This window comes from Pseudorca crassidens, chromosome 12 (assembly GCF_039906515.1).
Source record: "Pseudorca crassidens isolate mPseCra1 chromosome 12, mPseCra1.hap1, whole genome shotgun sequence".
Lineage (NCBI taxonomy): Eukaryota > Metazoa > Chordata > Mammalia > Artiodactyla > Delphinidae > Pseudorca > Pseudorca crassidens.
The window spans coordinates 77,322,329-77,336,999 of record NC_090307.1 but is presented as its reverse complement, the minus strand read 5'-3'; the positions used below and the strand labels follow the sequence as shown (position 1 = coordinate 77,336,999).

General features: G+C 51.6%; 1 protein-coding gene and 1 non-coding gene across 7 annotated transcripts; one reads left to right on the top strand and one right to left on the bottom strand.

Moving 5' to 3' along the window:
• Positions 1–275: 275 nt before the first annotated feature.
• SDSL (serine dehydratase like) lies at positions 276–11,102 on the bottom strand. Of its 6 annotated transcripts, none has more exons than XM_067700689.1 (9): positions 11,009–11,102; positions 7,925–8,047; positions 7,388–7,632; positions 7,208–7,247; positions 5,780–5,919; positions 4,528–4,616; positions 3,566–3,793; positions 1,712–1,836; positions 276–683 (listed from the first exon to the last, which is right to left on the bottom strand). In XM_067700689.1, exons 3-9 carry the CDS (start codon positions 7,559–7,561, stop codon positions 490–492), a joined length of 990 nt encoding a protein of 329 aa, XP_067556790.1. In that variant the 5' UTR covers positions 7,562–7,632; positions 7,925–8,047; positions 11,009–11,102; the 3' UTR covers positions 276–489. The 6 variants fall into 6 exon arrangements, with proteins under 6 accessions (XP_067556790.1, XP_067556789.1, XP_067556791.1 ...); XM_067700688.1 differs by having other exon boundaries at positions 7,388–7,582; XM_067700690.1 differs by having other exon boundaries at positions 7,388–7,582; positions 7,925–8,004; positions 11,009–11,078.
• Positions 11,103–12,923: 1,821 nt separating this feature from the next.
• LOC137204267 (small nucleolar RNA SNORA70) lies at positions 12,924–13,060 on the top strand. Its single transcript, XR_010933502.1, has one exon. It is a non-coding gene; the product is annotated as a small nucleolar RNA SNORA70 (small nucleolar RNA).
• The last annotated feature ends 1,611 nt before the right edge of the window (positions 13,061–14,671 follow it).

The window sequence follows — 14,671 nt, the reverse complement described above, 5'->3', positions numbered from 1 at the left end:
ATAAAGATTGGTAATATTGTCCTACCAGCCCAGGCCTGAGAAGTGACAGAATGTCCCCCTCCCCTTCCTGAGCAGGTCCGCCAGGGAAGGGAAGCCCGGTTAGGAGCTCAGCATGGCCGGATTCCCTTAGGAACCGGAGTTCTGAATTCTTGGCTTTGTTGCACAAGCTGTGTCATGTGAAGAGAGTCACTTCATCAGAGTGCTGGCATCAGGCTGCTGTGTGCCTTCTCTGAGTTCATGGAGGCGGAAAAAATGGACCTGCTGGAGTTACACGCCCAACTCAGAAAGGGTTTATTGGCCAGAGCTGCAGGGAAGCCAAAGGGAGTTCAGGAGGGCTTCCTGCAGGAGGCAGCCAGCGTAGCAGCACAGGGCAGCTGCCACTGCCATCCATGAGCACAGAGGCCCCTCAGCCAGCAACCCCCTCCAGGGGTGTCCAGGAGCCTCTTGGGGATCACTAGGGACCAGCCGGCCCTCCTAAACCAGGAGCCCTCAGCCCTGGCCCAGCTGGGCTTTCAGAGCCTGTAGCTCTCCACTGTCAATGTTGTTGCCTCCACACACGATGACCACGACTGAGGCCGGGGAAGGGTGCAGGCGGCCCTCAGCCTGGAGCCTCCCCAGGAGGCCTGAGTAGATGGCGGCTAAGGCTGCCCCACAGGCAGGCTCCACCAACATTCGCTCATCATCTGCCCAGAGCAGGGGAACAGGGGTGGAGGGGGGAAAAGGGAGGAAGAACCAGTTAGTGCTCAGCAGGCTCTGGGCACTGCAATTCCATGAAGCCAGCCATCCAGGCACCCATCTCGCAATCCATCATTTGTCTGACTCTCTCTCCATCCATCAATCTGACCATCTATCCCTCCATCCATCCGCCTTTCATCTCTCCATCCATCCATCCCTCCCTCTATCCATCATTAGACTGTCTGTCTGTCCATCTATCAGTGTATCTATCAATCATTGTTTTATCCATCCATCCATTCATCCATCCATCCATTCATCCCCTATCCATCATTTGACTGTCTGTCTGTCCATCCATCAATGTGTCCATTAATCAATGTGTCCACCCATCCTTCCATCCATTTCATCCATGTCATTTGTCAATCCACTGCCCATCAATCCAACCGTCTATCCACCCACCCATCCACCTATTCATTATCCACCTTTCCACTCACTCATACATTCATCCATTCACTCAACAAATATTTATTGAGCGCCCCCTCCCTGCCAGGCCCAGTGCTAGGAAGGCCCTGGGGACACAACAATGAACAAGACACACCAGCCCCCGCCCTCATAGAGTTCACAGTCTAGCGATGTAGTTGGATAAGAATCTGGCAGTTATGAGACTGTTGGGATTGGTGCATAGGAAGTCTTCAACCCAGGTGGGGTGGGGGTGAGAGATCAGAGGAGGCTTCCTGGAGGAGGTGCCATGATAGCTGAGTAGCCCTTAGTTACATGAAACCAATAGGGAGCAGGGCCAGGATGGGCAGCAAGAGGGAAGAAGAGTGGGTGCAGAAGTCCGGAGGCTAGAGACAGCAGGACACACCCCTTCCTCACCCCCACCCTTTCCATCCACTCAACGTGCACTTACTACATGATTACTGTATATCCAGCCCTGCGATAGGCACTGAGGATACAGGCAAGAGAGAGCACACCCTCTCCAGGGGATCCAGGGACTTTGCTGGTTTCTGAGCCCGGGTGGGGGGCAGTGCTTACTCACCCAGGAACCGCTGCACAGCGCTCACGGCCTCAACATCCTCCACCACCTCAGAGAAGACCTTGAACTCCTTCGTACACGCCAGGGCCTGTGCAGCCACCGTCCTGGCACCCAGGCACTTGGCTACACTGCAGGAGCGGGCAGGCGGGGCAGGGAGGGCAGGGGTGCGGAGAAGAGCTGGGGACTCAAGTCTACTCCCCGCACAGCCCCAACCCTCCCCAGCCCTGGGCCCCCCTCCCATCCTGCAATGGGCCGGGGGCCCAGCATTCCAAGAGTCTCGAGCAGCGCCTGGCTCAGAGGCAGCACTCAGAAATTGTGTGTCCCGTGAACAGCTGGTGAATGCACATCACCCCCTCTGGCTCTGCAGCCCTGACTGTGTTGTTCTTGCACAGACCCCAGAAAGCCAAGCCTAGAAAATGATTTTTTCATTTTATTCATTAATAACCATTTACCGTGTCTACGCTATAGCTAATATTCACTGAATGTTTCCAAGGTGCTGGATGCTCGGATTTTCCGACAGGGGTTTTGTTTGTTTGTTTGCTTGGTTGGTTGGTTGTGCCGTGCAGCATGTGGGATCTTAGTTCCCCAACCAGGGATCGCACCTGAGCCCCCTGCAGTGGAAGCACGGAGCTGTAACCACTGGACCGCCAGGGAAATCCCTGGATTTTCTGTCTTAATCCTTATGCTGTCCCTTGGAGTTAGAAATGTATGAGTTCCATTTTATAGGTCAGGAAACTGAAGTTCACAGAGGTTGAGTAACTTGCTCTAGGACACACAGCTAGTCAATAGCAGAATGTGGGCTCAAATTCAGGTAGTCTGGCTCCAGAGTCCACGCTCTTTACCTCCGTGCTTGGGATCACCTACCTGCTGGTATTTCCCTGAGCTAGGCAGTGTTTCAGGCCTGGGAGAGGCTTTGCTGAGCTCATAAGAACTGGCTCTGAGCCCTAAGTGGCCCAGAGTACGGACTCTGGTACCAGGCTGCCTGGTTTCAAACCCTGGCTCTAAACTAGCTGTGTGACCTTGGAAAAGTCACCTCGCCTCCCTGAGCCTCAGTTTCCTCATCTGAAAAACTGGGCTAATAACAATAGCTGATAACAATAGCTAATAACAATAGGCTCACGACGTTGTCGCAGACAATGAGCTAAAACATTTCAAGTGCTTAGAATAGAGCCTGACAGATAGTGAGTTCTACAGAAGTGTCGGTTGCAATTATTGTTATTGCTGTTATCAAGAACCAAGTCTGGGAGGGGAGACAGCAGTGAGTAAGGAAACGCAAGAACAAGTAAGTAAATGCCCACTGTAGGCAGACACTATGAGGGAGAACTTGGGAGGGGAAACCCCGATGACAGGGTTGTGGGGAGAATCTCTCTGAGGGGAGAAAAAACAGCCAGAAGAAGAAGAGGGAACCCTAGGACTTCTGGGCCGAGGACACAGCCCGTGCAAAGGCATGGCGGGAGGAAAGAGCATGACCCCTTCAAGGGACAGGAAGACGGGCCAGCGGCTGAAGTGGGATGGGGAGGAGTCTGATTGGGGCCTGAGAGCGTAGGGAACACACTGATGGGTTTAAGCGGGGAATGAAAAGTCCTATAGATCAGCCATGCAGGATTAAGGAGACCCCCCCCTTGAGGGGACTTCCCTGGTGGTCCAGTGGTTAAGACTCTGTGCTTCCACTGCAGGGGACATGGGTTCGATCCCTGGTCAGGAAACTAAGATCCCGCATGCCATGGTGTGGCAAAAAAAAAACTTTTTTTAATTAAAAAAAAAGGTGACCCCCTTGAGTGCCCCACTTCCACTAAGTGGCACTGGGAGGTCCTAGGGCAGCCTAGCGCCCCACAAATGCCCCCAGCCTATGCCTACCTGGTGATGTCCGGCAGTGTCACCAGCCTGCCTGCCTTAACGGCCGCATTGAAACAGTGTGCCCCTTGGGTCTCCATGGCAATTATGGGCACGTGCTGCCAGCCCACCTCCGCCAGACCAGCTGACACCCCGGCCAGGAGGCCTCCGCCCCCCACTGCCAGCACCAGGGCACCCGGTGGGGTCCCCAGCACTGCCTTCAGCTCCCGCACCAGGCTCCCGTGGCCTTCCCTGCAGGATAAGGGAGCAGGAGAGAGGAGCAGGGGTGAGGGAGGCCCCAGTCCCACAGGCTCACAACCACACAGACTCCCCGCGTCGCCATCCGCCTCCCCACCCGTGGCACGTGGAGGGGAGACCCTGCCACGCTTAGTTCACTCAGCTTTCATCCACTCAGGTTATTCATTCACTCATTCTTTCCGCCTTTCATCAACCTCCCAGGCACATTCGCAATCCATTTAATCCATTCCACAACGCTGGAAAGAGGCAGCGTTCTTGTGTCTGGTTAAGGGGAGACCAGAGTAACACTCAGAACCAGCCCAACTCAAGTCCTGGACCTGGGACCCAAGGTCTCTGCCACTTACTAGCTGTGTAATCTTCAGCAAGGAGCTTGACCCCTCTGTGCCTCAGTTTCCTCACCTGTAAAATGGGCATTAAAAAAACCATGTCTAGGGCTTTGGGGAAGACTAAACGGATGGAATGTGTCCCAAAGTACACACTCAGTCAAGGGGATTTATTATTAGCATTTCCATTTTACACACGTGGAAACTGAGGCACGGGTTGTGAGATGCTTTGCAGAGTCACACAGGTCACAAGTGGCAGAGGCGGGGTCTGGACCTCCACGTGCCTGGCTTCCAAGCCTCTTCTCCTCTTGGGGCCTCAGTTTCCCCTCTGTCCAGCGGGAGGACCCTGACTCAACGAGGGTCTCTCAGTGCTGAGTTCCATGGGGAGAGGGGCACCAGCCTTACCATATCAGGGGGTGGTCAAACGGGTGGATGTTCACCCAGCCGTCCTTCTTGGCCAACTCTTGTGCCCTTAGATTGGCCTCGTCCCAGACCTAAAGAGAAACCGAGGCCCTCAGAAGACGGGAGTCAGACGGCTATGGAGGTTGGAGCAGAGCCTGAGGTCTCCTGGATGGCTCCAGGGGCCAGTGGGCTGAGGAGACCCCCGAGGGTGAGACCAGAGCTGGTGTGGACCCAGCAGCCTCCTGGGACAAAGGCAGAGGCTTCCAAGGGGACAAATGGATGCCATGTGCTTTCTACAATCCAGGCAGGACCCATCATGTTCTATTCTCATCATCTGGTTACCTGCGAGTCTCCCCAGCAATATTTGGAGCTTTGTAAGAGTAGAGACCACGTCTTATTACCTCTGTATTCTTAGCACTGCCTAACATAGTGCAGGCACATGGTCTGTGCTCAATGAATATCTGTTGGATGGATGATGGACGGATGGAGGGGTGGAAAAGAAGGCAGAGGGAGGGAGAAAGGGTGATGGACGGAAGGATGTTGAATGAATGAGTGAATGAATGAGTGAGTGAATGAATGAATGGATGAATATATGAAGGAAGGAAGGAGAAGGGAAGACAGAAAAGCAGGCAGGCAGGAAGGAAACTGTATACACTAAGTATTTGGAGACCAGCTTTTGGGTACCATGATATGGCTTTTAGTTTTAACCTTGATGGTTTTTAAAAGCCTGTTTTCCAGGGATGATGGATGGATGGATTTTTTTTCTTCTTCTTCCCAGGAGGGGGGAAGGATGACATGTTTGGGTCTCTGTTTCTTGGGTAACAAAGTGAACCAATGATATCCTTATCAGATGAATATCCTTTCATTTCGGGGTGGCCTCAGAATGGGGGATGATGCTGTCACCATCTTTCTTTATACTTTTTGTCTTATTGAAAGGCAAAAATTTTAAGTGGATAGTACCAAGTGTTAGTGAGGGTGCAGGGAGACAGATACACTCCTGGTAACCACCAGCCTCCTGCTTCTCTTGGGATCACACAGGAAAAGTCTCCTCGAGGTGGGGAGAGGCAAGTTGACAGATCCCAGCCCTTAATACACAACACATCCCACTCACCCCTCAGCTCAGCCATCCTCGGGGATGACTGGGTCCCAGGCACAATTCACAGAACGGAAAAGGAAACAGGATCTCTTGGGGCTGAGGAGGGAGTAAAGGGGGAACAGCTCCCTTCAGCTGGTCTCCCCTTCTTGAGGTCCTTACCTTTCCCGTCAGCTGAACTTCGGCCCCCTCCCCCTGCAGCCTGCTCACCACCTGCAGAGAGGTGCCCTCGGGGAGCACAATGGTGGCTGGGATGCCCAGCTTCCGAGCAGCGTAAGCGGCAGCGATGCCTGCGTTACCCCCTGTGGAGGCAGTAGAAGGGGGGGCTGTGGGCATTTGCATTAGCCTGTTGACACACTGCTCTCCCACCCCCTCCATTCCCCTTTGGGAGTCACGCCTTCCCGACACTTATATGCCCCACCATTGGCCCCAGAGGTGGACACATGATCTATGTGGAGCCAATCAGAGAACGCACTCACCTGAACCATGATTGGTTCAGAGATGAGTACATGGGACAAGCTGGGCCAAAAAAACCAATTCATGGATTGATGAGGCCATTGGGAAGGGGTACTCCCTTTTCACCAGGGTTGGTAGGATGGTAGGAGGCAAGCCTAAAACTCCGGATGGCCATCTTGCTACCATGTGGTCTATATGAGAGTAAAGTTAGTACAGAGGAACGACAAGCCAAGAAAAGGAGAGATACAGAGGAGAGCGCCTGGGTCCAGCTGTGCCTGAAAGCCAATTATCCCAAGAATTCTTCAATTCTTGGAGCCTGTAACTTAAACCCGCATGATTGCGGTTTTATCACTTACTACCAGGAGGCTTGAATGATGGGAAGGGGGCTGGGAGAGGACATACAAAGCAGCCATCTGACCATGACCTTGATGAGACTGGACCTTTAAGAAGAGGCCAAGGACCTCCCTGGTGGCGCAGTGGTTGGGAGTCCGCCTGCCAATGCAGGGGACATGCATGGGTTCGAGCCCTGGTCCGGGAAGATCCCACATGCCGTGGAGCAGCTAAGCCCGTGCACCACAACTACTGAGACTGTGCTCTAGAGCCCGCGAGCCACAACTACTGAGCCCACATGCTGCAACTGCTGAGGCCCACGTGCCACAACTATGGAAGCCCAGGCGCCTAGAGCCCGTGCTCTGCGACAAGAAAAGCCACCGCAATGAGAAGCCCGCGCACCGCAACGAAGAGTAGCCCCCGCTCGCCGCAACTAGAGAAAGCCCACGTGCAGCCAAAATAAAACAAACAAATAAATTTATTTACAAAAAAGAAAAGAAAGAGGGGCTTCCCTGGTGGCGCAGTGGTTGAGAGTCCGCCTGCCGATGCAGGGGACACGGGTTCATGCCCCGGTCCGGGAGGATCCCGCATGCCGCGGAACGGCTGGGCCCGTGAGCCATGGCCGCTGAGCCTGCACGTCCGGAGCCTGTGCTCCACAACGGGAGAGGCCACGGCAGTGAGAGGCCCACGTACCGCAAAAAAAAAAAGAGGCCAAGCCCTGGACATCTACTGCTGCTCCAGCCAGGTCCTCCTCCCCCAACCCAGCCCTGAGGACCCGCATGAAGTAGAAAGGGGTGGGCTCACCTGAGGAGCACACCAGGTGTCTGCATCCCTTTTTGGCCACCTGGGAAGACAAGGTATGTGGGTGGGGGCTGACCCAAGCAGGTGTCATGGAGGCCAACTCTCCCCACCCCTCGTCCTGCCCACAGCTGTCCCCTTCCACCTGTACAACCTCACTCTCCCCTCCTGCCCACACACCCTCACCTCCTGGCAGAAACGTCCAATGCCACGGATCTTGAAGGAGCCAGTCGGCTGCACGTTCTCATACTTGAGGAAGACAGGCATGCCCACCACCTGGGACAGTGCCCAGCTCTCCAGCAGAGGTGTGACGATGTGGAAGTGCTCACCCTTGGCGCACTCCGCCAGAGGGCCCTCCATGACAGCAACCACCTAGAGGGCCTGCAGGAGGGCACAAACATCATAGCCCAGGCAGCTCCAGCCAAGAGTCCCTGTGACCAGAACGGGGAACGGGGAGAGGGAGAAGCTCCTCCGCTTGGCGCCCTTAGTGCCATATGGCTGCCAAGCTGTGAGGCTCCAGGGAAGTATCCGCGCCTCTCTGGGCCTCACTTTCACCAGCTGGACAGGGAGGTCTGGACTAGGGGCTCTTTTCTTCTGTAACTGGGGCTGCTCACAGCGCTGGGGATGGAGAACGTGGCCAATATGGTGATGAATGAATGAGAGTGGGAGAATTCATTCATTCATCATTCATTATTCATTCAAAAGACATTACTGAGCACCTACTATGTGCCAGGCAGTTCCAGGTTTTGGGTCCCAGCAGGGGACACGTCAGAGGCAGCCCCTGCTTTGCCGGAGCTCACGGTCTAGTTGGGGAGACAGAACCACAGAATTTCAAACAGGAGTGACCTAGAGGGGAGGGTATTATTTTAGCAAGGGTGGTCAGCAAAGCCGTCTCCCAGGAAAGAAACTTTTTTTAAAACTTGTATTATGGAAAATTTAAACACAGCAAAAGTGTCAAGAACTGTCTGACGAAGCTCCCGTGTAGCCATCACTTAGTTTCAACAATCATCAACGCGTGGCCTGCCTTGTTTTCTCCATATCTGTGCCTAATCCTCCTTGCTGTATTATTATTTTTTCCTCCTTTATGATTATTATAAATTTCCTCCCATATTATTTCTTCTGTAAATATTTCAGCATGTAGCTCTAAAAGCAAAGAACTCTTTTTAAACATTGTAGCCACAGTTTCAGAACAGTATACATTTGTCCAAACTCTTCAAATTCTAACCTTGAGTAAGCTAATTTTATTTTATGGAAATTATGCCTCACTGATGTTTATTTTTTTTAATGTAATCACAACGCCATTATCACGTCTAAAAATATTAAAATGATTTCTTAATATCATCAAATATCTGCTAAGTGTTCAAATTTCCAATCATCTCATTAAATGTAATAAACCACCCGTCTTGCTGTTGGTGATGGTTTAGGGTTTTGTGCATTTTTGGTTGGTTGAGAGGTAATTTACTTTCTTTTGACCTGCAAGTTCTCGAAGGGGGAACTTTGAGATGAATGACGAGAAGAGAAGCAAGGGAAAAGCGTTCTGTAGGGGGAACAGCAGGTAGAACCACTGCCTTGAAGGAAATGAACTTAGAGCGTTCCTGGTGCTGAGAGAAGGGACTGGTGGAGGTGAGAGTAGGAGGCGAGCGAGGAGAGGTGGTCAGGGATGTTGGGGAGGGCGTTCCAGCCCACGGTGAAAGTTGAGATATTATTCTAATTCTACTTGCTATGGGAAGCCGCTGGGAAGTTTTAAGCCAGAGTGCGGATGAGTGAGTGAGTGAATGAACCAGTGTGTAAGGGCGAGAAGCAGAGAGGGAGGACATTAGAAGGGAGAACAATAGAAGGATTTTTTTTTAAGGAGCAAACGCTCTGCCCTCCCACTCACCTCCCTTTTTTTTTTCTGGCGCAGAAAAGCATTGGGCCGCCCAATAGTGGGGCTGCAGTTCCATTATTTGCCACTAGGCAGAGCGCTGCAACCTCCCCCGCCCACCACAAGCCCAAGTTTCTCGTCCACCCTTGCTTAGTCAAGAGCTGGGCTCCCCGCTTCAGAGGTTTCCAGGTCTCCTGTCCCTGGATTTGACTCTGGGCCTTTGTTGGGATGGCCCTGGGGTTCCCCAGGCATGGCAAAGCCTGAACCACCTCCACCCAGTTCCATCCAGGACAATTCTTAAGCGGGGCATGGCATTGGGGGAGGGTAGCCCACGGGTCACCCAAATCCCTCATACCCAGCCCTGGGCCTCACCTCAGCCCCAGAGCCCAAGAATGTGAGCTTTGGGGTCAATCAGAGACCAAAGTTAGAAACTAGCTATGACTTCTTGGCTGTGTGACCCAGACAAGTGTCTCAACCTCTGTGTGCCTATTTCCCCTTCTGTAAAATGGGAATAATAACATCCCAACTCACAGGTTTTGGGGCAGATTAATAATAATAGTAATAATAATAATAATAGCTATCCTTTATGGAATCCAATTACCAGAAACTGACTGAGTCTTCTGGAGGCATTATCTCACTGGGGTCTTCTAACAGTGCTGGTAGGCTCATTGTTACTCTAGAATGCTTCCAAGGTGTAGGTCCTGACCTAGGAACTGGGGACACCATGGTGAACCAGACAAATATCTACTCCTGGGGGTGACTTATAATCTCAGAAGGGGATCGACATTCAACAAATAACTGTATAGACAAACAATCAGAAATGGTGAGAACTGCTAAAAGGGAAACAGGCATATACGGAGTCTTGAAGAGAAGAACAGGGGACCTACTTTGGGTCAGGAGGTCAGGAAAGGCCTTTTGGAGGAGGTGACCATTAAAACTGAAACCTGAAAAATGCAAAGGAACTAACCACACAACAAACTGGGAGAAGAGCTTGTACATCACAGGATCATTGTGATGATTACGTGAGACCACAAAGTAAAGGCATCAACTCTGCTTCACATATAATAATAGCTAATAATTATATGGGACTTACTTTGAGCCAGGCACTATACCAACCACCTTATATTTTATCTCATATAATCATTACAATGACCCTGAGATAGGTTCAATTATTAACTCCACTTTATAGACAATGAAACTGAGGCCCAGAGAGGTTAAGTAACTTGTCCAAGGTCACACAGCTAGAAATGGCATGGCCAGGATTCAAACTCAGGCAGTGCACTTTGGCATCTGTGTTCTTACCCACCATGCTTTACTTTCTCTTTTATATTAGCATTATTATCATTAAAGGGGTGAGCATTTAGTACTTAACTTTCGGTTGTCCTTAGGAGCTAAATGCTCCTGTCCAGTCCCCAGGCGCCCCCAGCCCTCTTGGTTATACCGACTGCCCAGAAGAGGACAGCAGGCGTCAGTGAACCCCAAGCTGCCAACAGCCTTATCAAGCCCAGACGCCCAGGAGGGCACCTGCTACTTCTATGAATCGGGGTAAAAGACCAACTGACTACCTTTTCCACCTCCCTTGTCCCTCACGCTTTTCCCCAGAGGCCACCTGGGTGACGCTCAACAGTCAGATCTCTGGTGCCAGGGCTGGGAAACCTCAGCCACCCCTTGGCTGGCAGAATGTCAGCCCCACCCCACTGGGATCAGGACGTGCTCCCCGATCCTCAGGGTCCCAGATCCCTAGCCTTCTAGTCCAAGGCAGACGGGCCACAAGCACCCTGAGCTGAACCCATGTTCCTGGGAGGACTTCGGACAGTCTCACCCTCCCACTTTCTGTCCACTCAGCTGGAACTTGGCCCCAGAACTTTCCAGACTAGCCTCTACTCACATTCACAAATGTACGTAGAGCCCCAGGGCCCTATTTGGGCCCCAGACCCCCTTACCTTCCTTCTCAACAGTCCCCAAACCAGCTCAGCCCCAGCCCACTGCCCACCAGCCTGCCTGGCCACTGGCTCTGCCAGCTTCCTGCAGCTTCCTGTGGCCTTGGCCCCTCCTCCTGTATTAAAGGGACAGCTCCCCACTGAAGGAGAAAGGGGACAAGATCAGCCTTCATTGCCTCCCGGTTTGCTGTCCGAGACATGTGATTACCTGGTCCCATTTCACAGACGAAGAAACTGAGGCCCAGAGAGGGGGACTCACTCAGCCAAGGCCACCCAGCCAGCGAGGGGCACCCTTTAGCTCTCACCCTGGACCACCTTTGCTGTGACATAGACACCTCCAAGCCCAGTGCTTGTGCCAAATGCCAAGCCACTTCCCCTGGACCACTGTCAAGGTCAACTTAGGTCTGAGACAAGAAAACAAGGATAAAGGAACAATTATTATCTGTCACATGAGAAAGGCATGTTTTCTTCTGAAGCTCCTCCTCATCTGTGATATTTTATACCCAACATTGGGACTCAAACAATTATTTATTGTTCAAATGAATGACTCTGACAACCGATTCATTCACTCAAAGAATATTTATTGGACACCAACTATGTGTCAAGTCCTGGGACCTTTAGCTTCAAACAAGACAGCATGTCCCCTGCCCTCAAGAAGCCCCAAGATACCACTGAAGAGCAGCTATGATCAATGCTGTCAGATGTTGGCAAGAAGAGGTGGGGTAGGGCTGTGGGCGCCCAGAGCAGGTACCTCACCTGACCCTTGAGGGCTGGGAAGGCTTCCTGGAGGAGGAGACTGAGAGGGGTCAGGAATCAGGAACAGGGAAAGCAAAGGTCTGAAACTGAAAAACATGGGGTGTTCCAGGAACAGAGACATGTGCAGGAGGACTCGAAGAGAAAAGGCAAGGATGGGACAGCATGTGGGTTTGGGGCTGAGGAGGTGGGCAAGGACCAGAGTCCACTGGATGCCTGTGCCAATCCAGAGTCTGAACCTCACCCCAGGGGCACTAGGGAGCCATGGAAGGCTTTAGGCAGGGGAATGATGTGATCACATTCATGTCTTGTCTCTATCAGCATCTCACTGGGTGAATCTGAGCTGGTCACATTAATTTGGGGGGGGCCTCAGTTTCCCTATATATCAAATGGGAGGTGAGGTCCAGGCAGCACCTGGCAGCCCAGATGGTCTGTGCCCTTCTTGACCTGTGTGTGACCTCCCCGGGTTTGATGATTAACTCCTGGCCACTTGGGGTCAAGAGGAACTGCTTGGTCATGATCCTTGATGAGGACTTTAGCAGTTTCATCCCCATCCTCACATTAAACAAACACCATCCTTGACAGGTGTCCTGTCCTGGCCTGGGCACTGGGGACACAGAGGTGATAAACCCAGTTCATGCCCTGAGGTGGCCCCCAGCCTGGAGGGGAGAGGAAGTCACTAATTCAGTGACAACCCTAACACCCCCTAGGAGAACAGAGAACAGAAGGTCCCCATAGGGCAGCTGAGGGTGGGTGTGATCAGGGAGGGCTTCCTGGAGGAGTGGCGCCTTAGCATATAGTTCAGGTTTGGACAAGAAGCATGATGGCTGCATTTATTGCACGCCTACTGTATGCCAGCCCTTTTGTGTTGATGAGAGATTCCCAAAGGTTTTTTACTAGTTGGGTATTTATATCCTCTGTGTGTGTGTGTGTGTGTGTGTGTGTGTGTGTGTGTGTGTGTGCATATAAAATAATACACATAATTTTACGGATGTTATTGCTTAGGAAGAAGCTAAGGCATGTATTAAAGTTTAAAAATGGAGGTTTTTTTCTTTTTTTAATATTAAATAGTAGCAGTAAGTTTCTGGCATGAAGAGGCAGTAACAATTAGAACACAGACCCTGAAGCCAGCCTCTAGTACAAATACCAGCTTTGCACTTACTGGCTGTGGCTTGGGTAGGTTACTTAACCTCTCTGTGCGTTGGTTCCTCAAGTGTAAGATGGGGATAAAATACTACTTCCCCAGTAGTGTATGCAGCTTGTTGCCTGTATGGGTTGCCCTAAGGGACCTTGGAGACAGCCCTTTCCAGTGGACATTCATGTCCGGCATGCGGTCCCCAATCTAGGCTCCAGACAGGTATGCGCGGTGCCTTTGGAAAGCCCCAGGGCACAGTGGCCAGGGTCCACATTGGCCAAGTCATAATGTTCATCCGCACCGAGCTGCAGAGCAAGGAGCATGTGATTGAGGCCCTACACAGGCTGAGTTCAAGTTCCCTGGCCCCCAGAAGATTCACATCTCCAAGGAGTGGGGATTTACGAAGTTTAAGCAGATGAATTTGAAAACATGGTGGCAGAAAAGTGGCTCATCCCGGATGACTGTGGGGTCGAATACATCCCTAATCGTGGCCCCCTGGACAAATGGCAGGTCCTGCATTCATGAGAGCCTTGGCACTGTCCTCTCCTTACTCATGCCCACCAATAGATACTACTTTCCTGTCTAAAAATTAAATTAAATTAAAAGCTATTTTTCCTTACATTAAAGCAGTATGGGAGGAAGACTTTGAAGTTTTGATTATAATACTGAATTTCCATTTGGTGCGTAGAAAAAAAAAATACTGCTTCCCTAGTGGAGTTTATGTGAGGATCAAAAGAGTTAACAGATGGGGACTTCGCTGGCAGCCCAGTGGTTAAGACTCTGCGCTCCCCATGCATGGGGCACGGGTTCGATCCCTGGTCAGAGAACCATCCCCCATGTTGCACAGTGCGGCCAAAAAAAAAAAAAAAATTAACAGATGTAAACTATTTAGAACAGTAGGAAGTATCCTGTGTTTGCTGCTGCTGCTGCTAGTGTTGCTTTATCAGTATTATAAAAGGTGTGACACAACAGTGTGGCAAAAATTGCAAAGGCAGCACGTGAATGTACGAAGTTTGGGAACATGACATCGTTCTATCACAGGACGCTTACAACACCCTGGGGGAGGTAGGTATTGTAATGAACTCCACATTGTGGAATCAGATTTGGCTCAGAAAGGCTAGGTCATTTTCCTGAGGTCACACAGCAGGGGCAGAGCCAGGGCTTAGACCCAGAGCTCCTGACCTGGAAGAGGATGGAGTGAGGAAGCCAGAGTGGCTGCATCAGAGAGCAGATGAGGCTGGAGAGGGGTCCAAGTCACTGACCCATCCCCTCCCAGATCCACATTTGTTAGCCAGGCACTGTCCCTGACACCTCAGGCTGCCAAACACCCTGGCCAGTCTCCCGGATTATTCATTAAGCTTCATTTCACCATCTTCACCCCCAGCTGGCCTTCTTGTTCCCAGGGCAAGGAAACTGCGTAAAGGGGAGGGATGGAGTCTTGGACACAGTTAACTGGCCCTCTGAATTTGCAGGTTTAACTCTGGACTCTGCGTCATACACTTTCCAAGGCACAGAGGTTCAGTTCCATTAACAGGTAGAAGAACTGGAGTTCATGCAGTCAAGCATCCAGTCTAGCTGCTGAGTAGCCCAGCTGGGATTTGCCCTGGATCTTCTAACACCCAATATGTCTTAGCTAATGTCTCAGACCCTTGCCAAGATGATCAATCATTCTAGAGCAGAGAGGGTCTCAAACTAGAGGGCCACGTTTTTGCTGGCCGGAGCTGATTCACTCTGTCCTCTGTAGAGCTATCCCGTGGGGGACTGTTCTATTTGCCACT

Bases quoted from the DNA above. Each gene is read 5' to 3' on its own strand.
- SDSL (XM_067700689.1), bottom strand. From the start codon at position 7,561: ATGGAGGGCCCTCTGGCGGAGTGCGCCAAGGGTGAGCACTTCCACATC. The intron at 7,248-7,387 runs GTGAGGGTGTGT...TTGTCTTCCCAG, and splicing joins TTGGACGTTTCTGCCAGGAG to GTGGCCAAAAAGGGATGCAG. The intron at 3,794-4,527 runs GTAAGGCTGGTG...CTTATCCTGCAG, and splicing joins TTTGACCACCCCCTGATATG to GGAAGGCCACGGGAGCCTGG.